The 18,891-nt window shown below is 37.7% G+C and overlaps 1 protein-coding gene across 3 annotated transcripts in view; it reads right to left on the bottom strand.

The window, feature by feature from the left end:
• Positions 1–18,891, bottom strand: part of LOC126278962 (uncharacterized) — a 297,991-nt gene that overhangs the window by 108,999 nt on the left and 170,101 nt on the right. For all 3 annotated transcript variants that reach the window (XM_049979247.1, XM_049979246.1, XM_049979248.1), the window contains one exon: positions 10,466–10,595. In XM_049979247.1, the coding sequence (XP_049835204.1) occupies positions 10,466–10,595 (130 nt within the window). The remainder of the gene's footprint in view (positions 1–10,465; positions 10,596–18,891) is intronic.

Genomic DNA, 18,891 nt, shown 5'->3' with positions numbered 1-18,891 from the left:
GACAAACTTTCAGAGATGGTAGCATGGACCAAAACAATAAAAAAATGCCTAGTAAATGTTGGCTCTAAAATGTGTATCTTAAGAGCTATGAGCACTTGTTCAGTAGCACAGCTGTGTTACTCAGTGGCAAGTATGAGCATGTGCTTGTAGCTATTAAGATTCACACTTTAAAGCTCATTTTTACTAGACACTTTTTCCTTGTTTTGGACTCATGCTACCACCTCTCAAGGTATGGAAAGTAAAGAGTTTCAGTAGAAAAGATGTATCTCTCAGTAGCAAAGATGAACAAGTACTCATAATTCCAAACATATGCATTTTAGAGCCATGTTTACTATATATTTTTTTCACCTTTCTTTGGTTCATCTCTTATACAAAATTAACACAAATTTTAAGAATAAAGTTTCACATTCTATTCATTTGCAACAGTTCTGTGTCCAAACAAGTCTCAGCTTAGGACTGTCTCAGCTGAGCAAGATTTGTGCCAGTCAGGGTCGCTTCATATAAGTATTATTATAAGTAAGCATAAGTAAGAACATGACCAGCATATGTGAGTGAGATGTTATCTGTCAGTTCCCTTTGAAGAATTAGTGTGTAAGGTGTGAGTCTTATCGCTCCAACAGGGCAAACTCTGTTTCTTGTTAATGTTGCAAAAAGAAGTTGCTTTTACTTATAAATATATTAAGGGTCACTATCAGAACAATGGGTTAGGAAGGAAAAGTAATTTACTTAAAGATTTTGTACCTCTGTCTGTAATTCAAAGGTGAGTGCAAAATTATGGTAAAAGACACAAAACGAACTGCTCACAAATATATATACAGGTGAGCTGGGATTGCACAAAAAGAAAAAATAAATAAAATAAAAAGAGTTATGCATATCTTTTATTAATTATCTTACTATCACGATTGTGACAATGTATGTATTTGTGGGAAATAATAAAAAATAAAATGTCAGTCAAAGGAACACTGTATTTTAGCAGATGGAAACAGACATATACACACATCAAAAAAAGTCTTGCATCACCCCAGTTTCCAGAACTCCTGAGGATAGACGTTGATTGTGGATATTGTATCACGGAAACAGTCCTTTTGACTGTTCAGAGATGCCACTAAACCTGCCCAAAGATGTAAAAAACCATGCAAGAGCAGCTTCTATTAGACAGAGGGGTCCGACAGCCCATCAGTTCCAGTCATTCCAGCAGGAAGGCGATACATGGTTCTGTTGTCTGTAGTTCAACCATGCCTAGACAGTCAAACTGCAGTTTCATCGTGTCTGCATTGTTACTTTGTGCCAGGAAGGGCTCTCAACAAAGGAAGTGTCCAGGTGTCTTGGAGTGAACCAAAGCGATGTTATTCGGACATGTTGATGACATGCCTTGCTCAGGCTGCCCAAGGGCTACTACTGCAGTGGATGGCCACTACCTATGGATTATGGCTTGGAGAAAACCTGACAGAAACGCCACCATGTTGAACAACGCTTTTCATGCAGCCACAGGATGTCGTGTTATGACTCAAACTGTGCTTAATAGGCTGCGTGATGTGCAACTTCACTCCCGATGTCCATGGCAAGGTCCATCCTTGCAAACCATGAAGCCTTGCAGCACAGTACAGATGGACCCAACAACATGCCAACTAGACCGCTCAGGATTGGCATCACCTTCTCTTCACTGATGAGTGTTGCATATGCCTTCAACCAGACAATCATCAGAGACGTGTTTGGAGGAAACGCGGTCAGGCTGAATGCCTTAGACTCACTCCAACAACTGCAGCAAGGTAGAGGTTCCCTGCTGTTTTAGGGTGGCATTATGTGGGGCTAGCGTATGCCACTGGTAGTCATGGAAGGTGTTCTAATTGCTGTACGATGTGTGGATGTCATCCTCCAACCAATAGTGCAACCACATCAGCAACATATTAGCAAGGCATTCATCTTCATGGATGATAATTTGTGCCCCCATCATGCATATCTTGTGAATGACTTCCTTCAGGATAATGACATCACTTGACTAGAGTGGCTAGCATGTTGTCCAGACATGAACCCTATTGAACATGCCTGGGAGAGATTAAAAATGGCTGTATATAGATGATGTGACCCATCAATCACTCTGAGGGATCCATGCTGAATCACTGTTGAGGAGTATGGCAATCTGGACAAACAGTGCCTTGATGAACTTGTGGATGATGAATACAGGCATGCATCAGTGCAAGAGAATGTGCTACTGGGTATTAGAGGTACTGGTGTGTACAGAAATCTGGACCACCACCTCTGAAGGTCTCACTGTATGGTGGTATAACAGGTGGTATAACATGCAATGTGTGGTTTTCATGAGCAATAAAAAGGGTGGAAATGATATTTATGTTGATATCTATTCCAATTTTCTGTACGGGTTCCAGAAGTCTCAGAACTGAGGTGATACAAAACGTTTTTGATGTATGTACATGAACAAAATATATACAACCCCTAGCTACTAGAATTGATTGTTTCTTCAAATAACAACAACAGAGAAGGTGTTAGAGGACATTAAAGAGGAGTATGCAGATTTATTCTGATAATGTGCAAATTTACCTGTCACTCATTTGGTTCAGCACCATATTCATACAGGGAATGCAGCCCCAGTCACACAGAAACCTTACAAAATACCATTTAGTCAAAGAGAGTTGGTAGAAGACATGGTTAAAAAACAATTAGAAGCTGGAATTATAAAACCAAGAGATCCTTCAGACCCACTGTTGTGTTCACCTGTTGTAATTGTAGAGAAGAAATCAATTTCTGGAGAACCACAGTTTTGTCTTTGTGTTGATTACCAATCTTTGAATGTTGTGACCACACTTGACATTTACCCCTTACCAAATTTAGTGGAAACCATGGATTACTTGGGCAGATGTCGAATTTTTTCAGTGTGTGATTTAACAAATGGTTATCGCCAGTTAACAGTGCACCCAGATGATCAAGCAAAAACTTCATTTGTAATAGCAACAGGTGTATACAAGTATCTTCGTATGCCATTTGGACTTTGTAATGCTTAAAGTAAAGTTAACTATTCTGGTCACATTATAACCAGTGAAGATGTTCCACCTTATCCAAAATTAATGGAAGATGTAAGGAATTTTCCTGAACCACAGAATTTGAAAGATCTACAATCATTCTTGGGATTGTCAAATTTCTACAGACGATTTATAGCTGGTTATGCGAATATAGCATGTCCATTGACATATCTACTGAAGAAAGGAGCCATATTTAAGTGATCAACAGCATGCAAAAAGGCAATGGAAGAACTTAAAGCTGCTCTAACCACAGCCTCAGTGTTAGCCTATCCGGATTTCAGTAAACCTTTTATTCTTTCAACAGATGCATCCAATTTTGCCATGGGTGCAATCTAGTCTCAAGAAGTTGATGGTCATGAACATCCAATCTCATTTGCTTCCAGACAATTAAGCAAAGTAGAATGTAATTTACTGCTACTGAGAAGGAGCTTTGTACTTTTGTTTTTGGTATAACACATGACAGAAGTTTCTTAACAGGAAGAGAATTTACAGTTATTACAGAACATGTCACATTTAAATGGTTATTGAGCTTAAAGGATCCAAGTTCCAGTTTAACAAGATGGACATTAAGATGGAGTGAGTACCAATTTAAGGTTATTCACCAATGTGGTAAACAACATGTGAATGCTGATGTAATGAGTCAAAAAGTCAATGATTGTGTTACAATGAGTCGAGAAGAAGAGTTAAAGGCAGTTCAGGAAGAAGATCCACAATGCAAATGATGCAAAAATGATCAATGTTTTGTCAAAATAGATGGATTATTGTACAGCATCACTAGTAAAGGAAACCGCCTAGTTATTCCATAAAGCATGAAAGAGCAAATTATGAGAGAGCAACATGATTCTTTATTATCAGGACATTGCAGTAAAAAAGCAACAAACATTAAAATAGCTCAAATGTTTTGGTGGCTGAGCTGCAAAGCTGACGTTTTAGAGTTTGTTTCACAATGTGATTCCTGTAACAGATGGAATAATGTAGGGAAAAGTTGAGTGCCATTGCAAGAACTGCCAGAAACAAGTGAACCATTTGAATGAGTAGGACTAGATGTCTTAGGACCATTGCCTAATACTAAAGATGGAAACAAATACATATTGACAATGTTAGATCATTTCTCTAGATACTTTCTCATGATACCAATACCTGACCAGAGCACTGAGACTATTGCTAAAGTTTTTGTAAAAGAATGGATTCTTAAGTTTGGATAAGCATTAAGTATAATTAGTGATCAAGGAACGAATTTTATAAATGAATTACTTAAACAGACTTGTAAGTTCATGCAAATAACTCAGTTAAGGACTACACCAGCACAACCTGAAGGAAATGGAAGAGTCGAGTCAGTCCACAGTACACTTATTAAAATTGTTAGCTATTATGAGAACAGCAAACACCACAACTGGGATGTCTGTTTACCGTACTTGTTAAGTTGTTACAATGCCAAAATGCACAGCTCAACTGGCCTGAGTGCATATGAGATGGTCTATGGAAGAAGAATGTATTCACCCTTGAACTCTGCATGATCGACTGCCAGAATCAACAATGAACACATAAGGTATCTAGCACGCAAGCTAAAGGAAGCATGGAGGGGATTGAAGCAGTGGAATCATCAATACTTTCTTCAGCAAGCAAGACAGCATGACTGCCAAGCAGCAGTGCCACAGTATCAAGTAGGAGATCTTGTGTATCTGAGCAACATAGTGTTAAAGAAGAGTCAAGTCATAAAGCTTAAGAAGTCTTGGAAGGGACCATATCCAATTTTGGAGGTGCTGTTGCCAATCACTCTTAAGCTCCAATTGCCGTTTCATTCGACTGTCATTCATGTCAATTGTGTAAAGCCATTTCTAGGTAGATTTCCTGTAGTATCGAAGTGAGAATTGCGAGGTTGCAGTCCAGACTTCAAGGCCGAGGCATTGCCACGTTACAAGTGATCCTGTTCCAGACACCCCTACAATCTGTGTAAACATGTGTAGTGTGTGAGAGTGTAATGCGTGTATCTATTTCAGCCTTGCACTTATGTGAATGTGTTGTGAAAATTTAGTATTGAAGCTACTGCACAGGTTACCACAAGAAACTCCTTTATTTTATGTTCATTGTTAACTCTAATATTTAGAACTAATTAACCATGTTCATTTTTATTCTAATGCTTGCTATGATAGAGTATTCTATTAATGCTGTAGTAATAGTACCACAGAGTACAGGTGTGTTGTTTGAACAAGTAATACAAAACTTGTCCTCACGTACAATCTGAGTGAAATCCAGCAACAGTTCAGTTCTATAAAGAAGCAAATTGACCTAATTCATTCTGTTAAGGGTATGATACAATTTTGGAAATGGCTACATCTTGGTATAACAACTGGATCACAGCCAAAATGCAGGTAGAGTCTACATTTGCTAATTATGAACAAGAGATTTACTGATTTTTAAAGTTTTTGCCACACAAAACTTTAATTAGGCATAAACGTGTCTGGTGTGATTCTGGAGGGAGTATCCTTCATACTGTATTTGGTACTTTAAGTAGTTGAGATCTACTAGAAGTTAAAGGCAACATATTAACTCTTGAACAACAGTCCAGTATGGATTCAACTAACCTGTCTAATGAAATTATCATATTAAAGAATATGCAAAGAACCATTACTAACCAAACGATTTTCATTGAACAGATTGTAAAGCAATTTATCTCACATTTCCACGTACTTCATAATGAAACAAATGCAAACATCCAAGAACTATTCCAAGGATTAAATGTTATGAGTGCACATTTAGATTTAAACACTCTTTTGTTAAGGATTACTGATAGTTTATGAAATGCTAGAATTGATGCCCTTAACTTATGAACAGCCTTAGAAAGTTGTTCATCCAGAACAATTTTTAAAGATCCTATTATTGATTGAACAAAAGCTAGATGCAACATATACTATGATTTACTCTGTTAACTCTTACAATTTATAAGCTTGCTATGAGTTAACCACCACACACTCCTTAATGATTGAAGATGAATTATATGTTATTGTTTCTATTCCAATTGCTAGATCAAAGCATAATTTTGAAATGTATTAGATTTATACTTACCCTGTGAATTGAAGACAGGCAGGTATTAATGTAAAGTATGTACTGAATGATTATCTACTGATCAGCAAAGATCGAAGGTATTTTGTGTCCCTGAATGAAAATAATTTGCATATGTGTAAATGTAGTCATAAGTTAATTTGCCCTGAATCAGCAGTATTCTTAGACAGTAGAGTGTACAGTTGCTAGAAAGAACTGTTTATGAATCATCCCCCAAGAGATGATTGCCCTAGAATTTTAACGCATCTCTATCATCCATTTCTTAAACCATGTTCTGAAGGTATAATTTTCTCATCTAACTCCACCCTTAATGTCACATTTACATGTAAAATCCATGATACACCTGAGCTACCCTTTACACTAAAATTGAGCAATAGTGGATTAATCGTAAATGCCACACATTGTGATTTATCAAGTGAACTATTTGATATGCCTAGTGTGTTGTCAACTACATTTCATGCAACTGGACATTTGCTATTAACAACAATATTATCTATTTATTACAATGATTAATTCACACTAACATATGGAAAGCATTCCTTATCAAGTTTTATGAAGACAATAACTTAATTAAGGACATCCATGAAAATGTAATCTCTTAAAATAATGAGTTAAATTTCATTGAAGCAGCAAATAGAGTTAAGTCCTTTGATTCCTCCAGTAATGTTAATACATACTTGATTGTCAGTATTATGTTTCTATTGCTTTTATTAATTTGTCTTTTGTCAACAGCATTTGTTATATATGAAACTGTCATCTTGATGGCACACTTCTCTGTACCGAACGTTACTGTGTCTGCAAATGAAATACATGCTGCAATGCCTTCTGATGCCACAAATGGCGAAACAGATTCTTAACGCCCAGGAGGTCGTTTTGAGCCACCTGTGGTTGCTCTTTTTCTCTGGGGAGAGTGATGTAAGGGTCTAGCACTCACCAGCCGACCTGTCTGGAATGCTGGTATCATGTAACCATCAACAAAAACACAAACTACCCCCCTTATAATAGACAAATTTTAACCCTGTACTGTAGACTGCAAGAACCAACAAGTATGATAACTATTGCACAATTTTCTTAACAGCTCATGCATCCAAGTTGGCGACAAGAACAATACACACAAGAATGGAAAAGAAAACTAAGCATCTGATGACAGTTTGAATTTAGGAAAGGTACGCCACCAGAGTGGCAATTCTAACAATACAATTGCTAATGGAAGCAAATATAAAGAAAAACCAAGACACTTTCATAGGATTGACCTGGAAAAAGTGTTCAATGATTTCAAATGGTGGAAGATGATTGAAATTCTGAGGAAATTAGGGGTAAGCTGTAGGGAAAGATGGGTAATATACAACATGTAAAGAACCAAGAGGGAACAATAAGACTGGAAGATCAAGAATGAAGTGCCTGGATTATAAGGGGTATAAGACAGAGATGTAGTCTTTCTCCCTTGCTTTTCAGCCTATATATCCAAGAAGCAATGAAGGAAATAAAAGAACAGTTAAAGAGTGCAATTAAAATCCAAAGTGAAGGGATGCCAATGGTGAGATTCACTGATGATGTTGCTATCTTCAGTCAAAATCAAGAACATTTACAGGGTGTGTTGAGTGGAATGAACAGTCTAATGTGTGCAATATATGGACTGAGAGTAAACAAAAGAAAGATGAAAGTAATGGCAAGTAGCAGAAAAGAGAGCAATGAGAAACTTATCATCAGAATTGGGGATGGAGTTAAGGAATTCTGCTACCTAGGCAGCAAAATAATCCATGGTGGACAGAAGGAGGAGGACATAAAAAGTAGACCAGCACTAGCAGAAAGAGCATTCCTGGCCAGTAGAAGTCTACTAGTATCATAGGCATTGGCCGTCATTTGAGGATGGAATTTCTGAGAATGTAAATTTGGAGGATAGCATTCTATAGTAATGAGACATGAACTGAGGTAACTCCAGAAAAGAAGAGGACTGAAGCATATGGGATGTGGTGCTACATAGAAAATTTTGTGGGTCCTAGCTGGATGAGGAAAGGGCAGTATGATAGGTGGGTGGCCTGTTTCCTCTCACTACAACATGAAATACACACATGGTTAAAATACACTTTATTAGAGAAACCAATTGAGTACTTAACTCAGTGATGTCCAGTCTGAAGTTCTGTGGTTAACAGCAATCAAATAACATGTACTAATTTCTGAATCTAGTGTGTGTCCATATCACAACTATAAACTATGATTAACGTTTCCTCTCAGCTGGCTAAAGTGCAAGGTGACGACTATCACTGAGGAAGACTAGAGCGCACTGCAACATATTGAGGTGTAGTGTGAACTGAATCCTGATGTGATGTACTGAGGTACTGAGACTGACACAGCTCAGTCAGCGAAGCGGCCTTCATTGATGCTGCCCAGGGGCGTTATTGGTGCATAGCCAGGGGATGCATCTTGGTCTTCTCTTGACATTGTTCAGTGCCTCTATACAATATGTCCTAGTGCTGACCAGTGTGCTGGTGAAAGTGTATGCCAGCACATAGTTACAGTAAGACAGTCCATCTGGTGGGTATGCAATAGGTCCCTGGCTCAAGGGCTATTATGCACACCATTTTGAAACATATTCATAGTGCATGCTGTCACATGCATACCAACAAGAAGGAGTGCCTTTAGAGATATGGAATGAGTCAAGGTATATGTTAAAAAAGGACACACAAATCATAGAAACTTATGAGTGTTTATTCTAGTAACAATAAACTGTCACTATATTGCTTAATGCTCTTCAAACTTCTAAATTTGATCAAGAAAATTAGAAAGAAAGCTACTACTTTGAAAAACACCCCATACCTCTTCACTTATACTGAGCAGTTACATTATTAGTTTAATATTTACTCAATGTTAATGGTATTTTTCAAAGAAAATATTTGCACCTAAATCTGAAATAATACCGTGTCCCATTTACAGTAACTTAATACTTGTCATGCAGCTTTCCAACTAACATTGCAATTCATCATGTACCTAAGAGCACTTTTCAATCATCTGGTTTAGATATTCAGATAGTTTGTAGAAACAGCAGCTAATGAGGTAGGTTTTTAATTTTATTTTGGGCTGGTTTGGATACCCAATTTCTCGATTTATGCTAACAGGGAACTTGAATAACTGGTCACTCTGCATCCTAGACAAGGAGATAAAGTCAACATGATATTATTTTTACATCTTCTATCGTGAATATGTAGATCAAAGTTGATCTGAAGCTGATATTTGTTCTCAACAAGAAAAATCATTAATGAGTAAATGTATTGGGAAGTGAATGTCTGAATTTCAGTACCCCCAAAAAGGCCTCTGAAAATGTATGGTTACCTACTTTACACAATATTCTTACAGCTTGCTTCTAACATTCCTCTTTTGGTCAACATGATGAGAGGCATAACTAAGGGGAGAACACGCTAAACTGAACTTCATAACTTGTTTGTCTAAGTGTTGACTCCTCTTTAACCTGTTTTCCAACTGGACCCTTTAGGGGTCTTACACAGCTTGTTTCATTTAGTATCTGCCATTAATGTCTGCTTCTGATTGTAACAGGTCATTTTAGCTTGTTAGAAGTTGCAGAATCTGAGCCTTTGTGAGATTAAGACTTAAAACGTTTGTTGTGAGTCATTTGTAGTGCTTTTCAGCTATTATCTGAACAGTGTTTGCCAAGGTTCAGTTTTCACACTGGTAGTATGCTTATGCCATCTGCAAACATGACAGGCTTTGGACTATCCTTTGAACTCATTGGAAGATCATTTATGTAGGGTAAGAACAAGAGTGGGCCCACTGCAGATCCTTGGAGTAGCCTCACACTGTGTTTCCCAGTCCTGAAGTTAGTTTAATGCCTCCTTTTCTCTGAACAAAAACAAATTCACTGTTCAGTATTCACCTGTGACAGCAAATTTATGATGTTCTACATTAATTTCTCTTGAACAAAACTTGCATAGAAGTATCTACTTGCCAACTGCCAACTCTTAGGGACATCAACGATGGGCATACCAATCTTCTGTAGGTATGATTCCATTATCAGTACAAGGGCACAGATAGATGGCTAGTGCAAGGAAAAAATTGTAACTTTTGGCCTAGGCAGTTAAAGTTAAACATGATAATTTCTGGAACTGGAGATGTCTTTTTTTGTCTATGGCGATAAACTTCTTGGGAGGTGTTTTTTCATTTTTTAGTTCCATTTTTGTTTTGGGATCAATCAGCCTGGTTATTCTTTCTGCACTGAAATGTACAATAATAGTATAATAAAAATTTGGACAGTTACTTGCTATCTATTATGGAATTGTTACATTGTCTTTGGGATTATTTTTAAGGCTGTTATATCAGAATAAGCATAAGGATGCAGTCATTCAACTTACTTTTATCTCTACGCTCCACCAAAAGTCATCATTGTTTGGTGCCCTCGTACAGTTTGCATCATCCACAAAGAACTTTAATACACTGTTATGTAGAAATGGTGTGATGTTGAGAGAAATGAGAGTGTATTTCCTGAAAGTAAATAAGTGAACTGATGAGCTATAGTGGAAAAGAAAACAGTTTAACTAATATACAGCTATCAGGTTACCAGCTGAATGAGTCTGTGATAACCTAAGAGCTTTACATTGGTAGAACTCACTGAGAAAGACAACATGATTATATAAGGGATTTGTTCAAAAAATTCCAGAGAATTCATAATTTTGTGACAATGGTGTGTTGGAGCAAAATGCCATTGGCATCTTTGCACATGCCTGTCTTTAATGTGTAACTGCCAGATGTTTCATTGTTGTATGTCTGTTAGTTATTGTTCAGTGCTGTGTTGAGTAGAACATTGTGTTGCACAGTTTGTGAATTTTGAGATGACAGAGTTACAGGAGCAATGCGTCTGCATTAAATTTTGCTTAAAACTCAAGAAAAATTTTACAGAGACACACAAATGATGTAGGAAGCCTACGGTGATGAGTGATTAAGCTGTACTCATTGTTACAAATGGTTTAAAAATGGATGGAAGTTAAAGATGACCCTCGTTCAGGATGCCCTTCAACATCTACTGACGTCATTCATATCAGGAACATCAATGAAATTGTGCATGCCAACTGAACACTGGCTGTCCAAGAGACTGCAGAAGAATGTATCATTTCAGTTGGTTCATGTCATGAAATTTTGACACAGCATCTTGAAATGCATCATGTTGCCACCAAGTTCATCTCACAGCTCATAAGTCAAGACCAGAAAGACATTCACCTCACAATCTGTGAAGAGCTTTTGTATCACATAAATGAGAATGAGATGTTCCTTAAGAGAATCACAACTGATGATGACATGTGGGTCAACAGTTATGGTGTTGAGATCAAGGTTCAATCTTCACAATGGGTTGAATAGATTCTCCAAGACCACAAACAGCTTGTCAGATCAGGTCAAATTTCAAAGCCATGTTGTAAGTTTTCTTTGACATTGAAGGACTAGTTCATCATGAATTTGTGTCACAGGAACAAACTGTTAATCAATGGTACTATCAAGATGTGTTGAGATACCTGCAAGAAAATATGACAAGGAAATGGTCTGAAATGTGGTGAGACAATTCATGGCTCTTGCTTCATGATAATGCAGCCACACATTCATCCTGTTTGGTGCATATTATTGCACAAAAAGGAAATCACTGTGTTCCCTCATCCTCCATACCCTCCAGACCTGCCCCTGTGGACTATTTTTTATTTCCAAAGTTGAAAACACCATTGAAAGGACAAATATTTGCAAAGATAGAAAAGATAAAGAAAATTAGCAGACAGCAGTTCACACAATCCAACAAGAAGGGTACCAACACTGCTTCTGGAAGTGGAAATGGAGTTGGGCATGATGTATCAATTGTGGAGGATAGTATTTTGAAGGAGACCATGCACAATAAGTGGAAGGTAAGTGCAGAAAAATTTTGTGGACAAAATTCCAGAATTTTTTGAACAGACCTCATAAAACACTTTGTTGTACACACTATAGAAAAAATGTAGGCACAATAAAAGAAATTATCTTATAAAATAAGTTTCCTCTTGACCAAAGAAATCTCTACAGTTGAATCACATATTTGTGTCTGTCAAAATATTTCAATGAATTTCTTTAATGAATTCCTTGGGTGCTACAGCTAAGGTAATATCAGATGTGGTACATTATATTTTATTTCATCTATTGTCATATTCAATTTGTTGTCCTCTGCCATTAAAATTAAACTTTGGTGCTTATCAAAATCTCAAACAGCATAATTTCGACTGACAATTAGATTTTTTCTCTGATTGAGATCATCTATTTTGCCTTAGGACCTACAGCTCCCAATTTTTCTGTGACAGATGACAATAAATCTGTCTCTGGTTGCAGCCACATTACTACATTGAAAAAGATATCTGCAGCTATTTGACACTATAGGTAAGTTTAATGCCTTTTATCATTGTAATGAAATTGAGCCCTGCAAGTGTGTGGCTCACCTGCAGCATTTGCATGCCCCTGTAGTGTGTGAGACAGAGCATGAATACACTTCATGGACATCCTTGGAAGCTGCTGAAGATATCCAATGCTGCCTCACCTAATTACACAACCAAGATAGCGTTTGGCCACAGTCATGAAAATAACACCCAGTTGTCCACAGCCACATGGATGTCTCTTGCTCAAACTCATTTGCATATAGGCTGTCAATTTACAGCATTTGCATGTGCTTACCACCCGAGTCAGGCCACATGTATTCCAATGATGAATGGCAAACTCAGATTCAAAATTGTGATTCATTAAGCATGAATAACAAATGAAAATATTTATTTTAAATATTTGTCATTTATACAAATGATAACATTTATTCATCATCTGAGAATAAAGATGCTTCAAATACTAGGTAAATTTGAAATCCAGTGACGTTTAGTGCTCCAAGTACTTGTCATTTATTACACAAATTTACTTTTTGTGCTTTTAAAGTAGTTTTCAGAACAATTCTTTTTTTCTTCAAAAATCTCATCAGACATTTTATCTGTTTTGTGAAAATTTATCATTATGACAAAACAAAAAAACAATTCATTTTACACATGAAAAGAGGATACTGGTGTGTTATATATCTTGAAATCATCTTTATTTCAAATCATAATCATCTTCAACAAGACTGGGAAATCATCAATTCCACTATAGTTTTTGCAAACAATTTGTCATGATTCCACTTCAGCTTCAGCTTCCAAATCATGTTCAAAATAAAATTTCCTTGTTATTTCCTTTAGAATCTCATGACCTGACATCTTCAACATGTTTTGGCTACTATATGTCTGTAATAAAGGTGGCAAAAATATCGTAGCTGATAGAAAGAACCAGAATGTGAAGTATCAGATACTGCAATAATCGCTCATCTGTAACTAGCAGGTATTTTAATAACTGTCAATAGTGCATGGTACCATCCATTTACTGAGAGAATGCTATGTATTCACACTTGCATCTGTGTTCTTACCATGGATAAATGAATGGAGAGGTGGACCATCTTTAAGGCAGACTACGTAAGAGATGATATTTTCAGAGAGGACAGATATCAGTGTGCAACAAGTATTTTCATATTTCTACAGAAATAAATGTGGAAAGTCAGAGGTTTCACAGGTCTAAAAATAACTGAATTCTATTGTCTGCATTTCTTGGTGTTTAGGAAATATTATCACAATAGTAATCACATCTGAGTGATTTAAATCTATTACTCATATGAGAGGGTAACACAATAATCATTCATCCACTGGAATTCTGTATACACTAACACTAAACTTAAGAGATACACAACACTCTGAAAGCTTGGAGAAATGTAATTAGTCATTCTCACACTAAAAAATTTACGTCAGTAGCCAAAGAAATTCTGCATATAATCAGCAGTTTTTCAAACTTCACATAAAACTTTATTAATATACTTTTATTTTTCTCAAATGGAATATCTTGTACAGGAGTAAACAATTTTATCAAGTTATGTATATTTTTGCAGTGTATTTCAAGGCCCTACACTTATCAACTCCTGCAGATCCTTCTCCTATGTAGAAAGTATGACATCTGTCATTACTCGTCCACTTGACTGCAAGTGGCATTTCAATGGTAGAGACACCAATCTCCCTAATCAATAAGTCTGAGGAGCTGTCTTTCACTGAAACTGAAATTGAGCCAGTGGGACTCACTTCACCCGTTTTGGGGAAACCTGGTTTGTATGATATGAAGAGGAGGCAAACGAAAAGGGTAGGGGTCTATTAATCATTAGCATTCCCTCTTAGGGAAATGGCAGTAATGGACAGGACAGTGTGTATGCCTGCAGACCTCATTCAAAATGTTGAAGAGGCTATTATTCCAGCAGAAATTGAGGAAGCAGGGTGCAACCAGCTACAGATTGTGACAGGTGTTGGAAAAAATGATGTCCATCATCTGGGCTCCAATGTCATACTTGGGTCATTCCAGCAATTGGAAGAGAATGTTGAGAAGACCAGCCCTGCATGTGGAATTTCAACAAAGCTCACAATTTGCAGCATTGACCCCAGAAATGATCATGGTCCCTTGGTTCTGAGTGAAGTGAAAGGACTGAACCAGAGACTTTGAAGGTTCTGTGACAAGCTACACTGTGACTTCCTGGACTTGTGCCATAGAGTTGAGACTGTAAGGTTCTGCTAAACTGTCACATGTGCACTACACATCATAGGCTGCTACTCAGGTGGCTGACTCTGTCCGGGGTGCACACTAGGGTCTTTTAGATAAGGTGACTCTCCATCCAAGTCAGATAATCATAGCTGTAGGAAACCAGGTATTATCAGTGTAAGATCAAAAGAAATGCCTCCCTCAGGTGGGAGTACTAAAATCCTAATGGTTAACTGTCAAAGCATTAACAGCAAAGTGCCACAGTTTGAAGCACTCCTGAAAAGCAGCGAAGCTCATATAATATGATGTAAGGAAATCTGGTTGAAACCTGAAATTGATAGCAGTGAGATTTTTAGGAACACTTAAGTTTGTATTGAACTGATATGCTAACAGAAATTGAGGTGATGTTTTGTCACAGTAGACAAGAAACTCAAATACACCAAGACAGAAGCTGAAGCTGCATGTGAGATTGTTTGGGCAAGACTCAGTATCAGGAATTAGCATAAAATGGTAACTGGATCCTTCTATCACTCACCTCCTGATTTAGTGGAAAACTTCACAAGAAAACTCAGTTGACTTGTACATAAGTTCCACAATCATACTATAATCATCATTGGAGACTTTAACCACCCAACAATCAATTGGGAAAATTACAGTTTTGTTAGTGGTGCACATGATAAGACATCCTGTGAAACACTACTGAATGAGTTCTCTGACAAACACCTAGAACAGATAGTTGAGAACCCCTCTCATGATGGAAATATCCTGGATCTATTGCAACAAATAGACCTGACTTCTTTGAGGATGTCCACATCAAAACTGATATCAGTGACCATGACGTGATTGTGGCAACAGTGATTACCATAATATAAAGGACAACTAAAACAAGCAGAAAGATAAGCACATTCAGTAAACTAGATTTAAAAAATCAGTAGTGTCATACCTCAAAGAGGAACTTAAACTTTCATCACAGGGCAGGAGCATGTAAAGGAACTATAGCTCAAGTTTAAAAGAATAATTGACAATGCACTGGATAGATGTGTATGAAGTAGAATAGTTCATAATGGGAGGAATCCCCCATGGTATACAGTCTCCATAACGGAATTTCTAAAGGAACAGGAATAGAGGTTACAGCATAATAGGTGTCAAACAAAGCATAGTGCTATAGATGGAGAGATGCTGAATGAAACGCATTTGGCTGTCAAGAGAGCAATAAGTGAAGCCTTCAATGACTACTGCAGCAAAATACTGTCAAATGACCTTTCACAAAATTCAAACAAATTCGAGTCATATGTAAAGGCTGTTAGTGGCTCCAAGATTAGTGTCCAATCCTAATGAATGAGACATGAACTGGAATTGAGGGTAGGAAAGCAAAAGCTGAAACACTTAACTCCACTTTCAAGTGTTCCTTTTCAAAGGAAAAGCCAGGAAAATTGCTCCAATTTATCCCTTCACAGCTGACAAGATGAGTGAAATAAGTATTAGTGTCAGTGGTATTGAGAAACAACTGACATGGTTAAAACTGAACAAAGCTCCAAGGCCCAATGGAATTCCTATCAGATTCTATTCTGAATTTGTGTCTGAGTTAGCCTCTCTTCTAACTATAAACGGTTGTAGATCCCTTTTTGTGCCCAGTTCTTAGAAAAAAGCACAGATCATACCCATCTACAAGAGGGGTAGTAGAAATGATCCACAAAACTGCCATCCAGTATCTTGGAAACTGATTTGTTATAAAATCTTAGAGCATATTCTGAGCTAGAACATACTGAGGTATCTTGAACAGAATGACCTCCTCCATGCCAACCAGCATGGATTCCAAAACAATTATCATGTGAAACCCAACTCACACTTTTCTCACTTAACATACTGAGAGCCTTGTATCAAAGTAGTCAAGTAGATGCAGTATGTATTGGTTTCTCAAAGGCATTTGATTCAGAGCCACATCTCAAAAGTATGATCACATGGGGTATCAAGTTAAATTTGTGCCTGGATTGAGGACTTTTTGGATGGAGAGTCATCATCAGATATAGAAGTAACTGTGGGTGTGCCACAGCAAAGTGTGTGGAGACCCTTGCTGTTCATGTTGTATATTAATGACCTTGCACACAATATTAATAGTAACCTTACACTTTTTGCATACGATGCTGGTACCTGTAATGAAGTACTATCTGAAAGAAGGCGCATCAATACTCAGTCAGATCTTGACAAGGTTTCAGAGTGCTGCAAAGATTGGAAACTTGCTTTAAAAGTTCAAAAATCTAAAACTGTGCACTTCACAATGCAAAAAAAATGTAGTATCCTATGACTGTAATATCATTCAATTGGCCAACTTTATACAAATACCTGGGTGTAACACTCTGTACAAATATGAAATGAAATGATCACATAGGATCAGTAACTGGTAAACCAGGCAGTCTACTTCACTTTATTGGTAGAATACAGGGGAAATGCAACCAGTCTACAAAGGAAATTTCTTACAGATCACTCATGAAACGAATTCTAGAATATTGTTCAAGTGTGTGGGACCCATACCAAAGAGGACTAACAGGGGATATTGAATGTATACACAGAATGGCAGTGCGAATCATCACAAGTTTGTTTAACCTGTGGGAGAGTGTCACTGGGTGTTGAAAGAAGTTAATTGGCAGATACTTGAAGACAGATGTAAATTATCCTAAGAAAGTCTACTAACAAAGTTGCAAGAACCTGATTTAGTTGATGACTCTAGGAATGTACTACAACCACTTATGTATTACTCACACAGGGAGGGTAAGATCAGAATAATTACAGCAAGCACAGAGGCATTCAAAAAGTCATTCTTCCCGTGCTCCATACTTAAATGGAGTGGGAAGAAACCCCAATAACTGGTATAATGGGACATACCCTCTGCCATTGCCATGCACATCATGGTCATATATATATATATATATATATATATATATATATATATATATATATATATATATATACTCCTGGAAATGGAAAAAAGAACACATTGACACCGGTTTGTCAGACCCACCATACTTGCTCAGGACACTGCGAGAGGGCTATACAAGCAATGATCACACGCACGGCACAGCGGACACACCAGGAACCGCGGTGCTGGCCGTCGAATGGCGCTAGCTGCGCAGCATTAGTACACCGCCGCCGTCAGTGTCAGCCAGTTTGCCGTGGAATACGGAGCTCCATCGCAGTCTTTAACACTGGTAGCATGCCGCGACAGCGTGGACATGAACCGTATGTGCAGTTGACGGACTTTGAGCGAGGGCGTATAGTGGGCACGCGGGAGGCCGGGTGGACGTACCGCCGAATTGCTCAACACGTGGGGAATGAGGTCTCCACAGTACGTTGATGTTGTCGCCAGTGGTCGGCGGAAGGTGCACGTGCATATTTAAAGGCAAATATGTCTGCTTGTGTCTGTGTATGTGCGGATGGATATGTGTGTGTGTGTGTGTGTGTGTGCGCGAGTGTACATCTGTCCTTTTTTTCCCCTAAGGGAAGTCTTTCCGCTCCCGGGATTGGAATGACTCCTTACCCTCTCCCTTAAAACCCACATCCTTTCGTCTTTCCCTCTCCTTCCTGAAGAAGCAACCATCGGTTGCGAAAGCTAGCAATTCTGTGTGTGTGTTTGTGTGTTTTGTTAATGTGCCTGTCTGCCGGCGCTTTCCTGAACAGCACAAGAAATTAAGCTCTGAATTTTACCTTCATTATTCAGCTTACGTAGTAGTTCCCACTGGCAAAAGCACATCTTGAACATTTCATTTTTAATAGTGCTATGGCAAAATTTAGTATACTTTCTGTTGCAGCTTCCAGAACTATATTTCTAATGTGTACATGTAATACAAAACACCAATAACCCATCAAACACCAACTAAAATAGAGGAAAGTTAATTAGATAAGGTTAATTAACTAAGTTCACTATACCCACATTTTTAATTATACTGATAAACTAAAGTGATATATTTCACCAGATTCATTATGTAATTGTACCCCTGTCTGCTGAGTTCAACAGTAGAGGTGACTGACAGTTATAAATAACTGTTACAAGTAGTTTGTACAAAAAAACTATAACCACTATAACAGATACTTCAGAATAACCATTTCTTCCACAGTTTTAATCTGCTAGGAAGTTTCATATCAGTGCACACTTCACTTCAGACTGAAAATTTCATTCTGCAAACATCCCTCA

Source organism: Schistocerca gregaria, chromosome 6 (genome assembly GCF_023897955.1).
Source record: "Schistocerca gregaria isolate iqSchGreg1 chromosome 6, iqSchGreg1.2, whole genome shotgun sequence".
Taxonomy (NCBI): Eukaryota; Metazoa; Arthropoda; class Insecta; order Orthoptera; family Acrididae; genus Schistocerca; species Schistocerca gregaria.
This window is presented reverse-complemented; position numbering and strand designations above follow the sequence as displayed.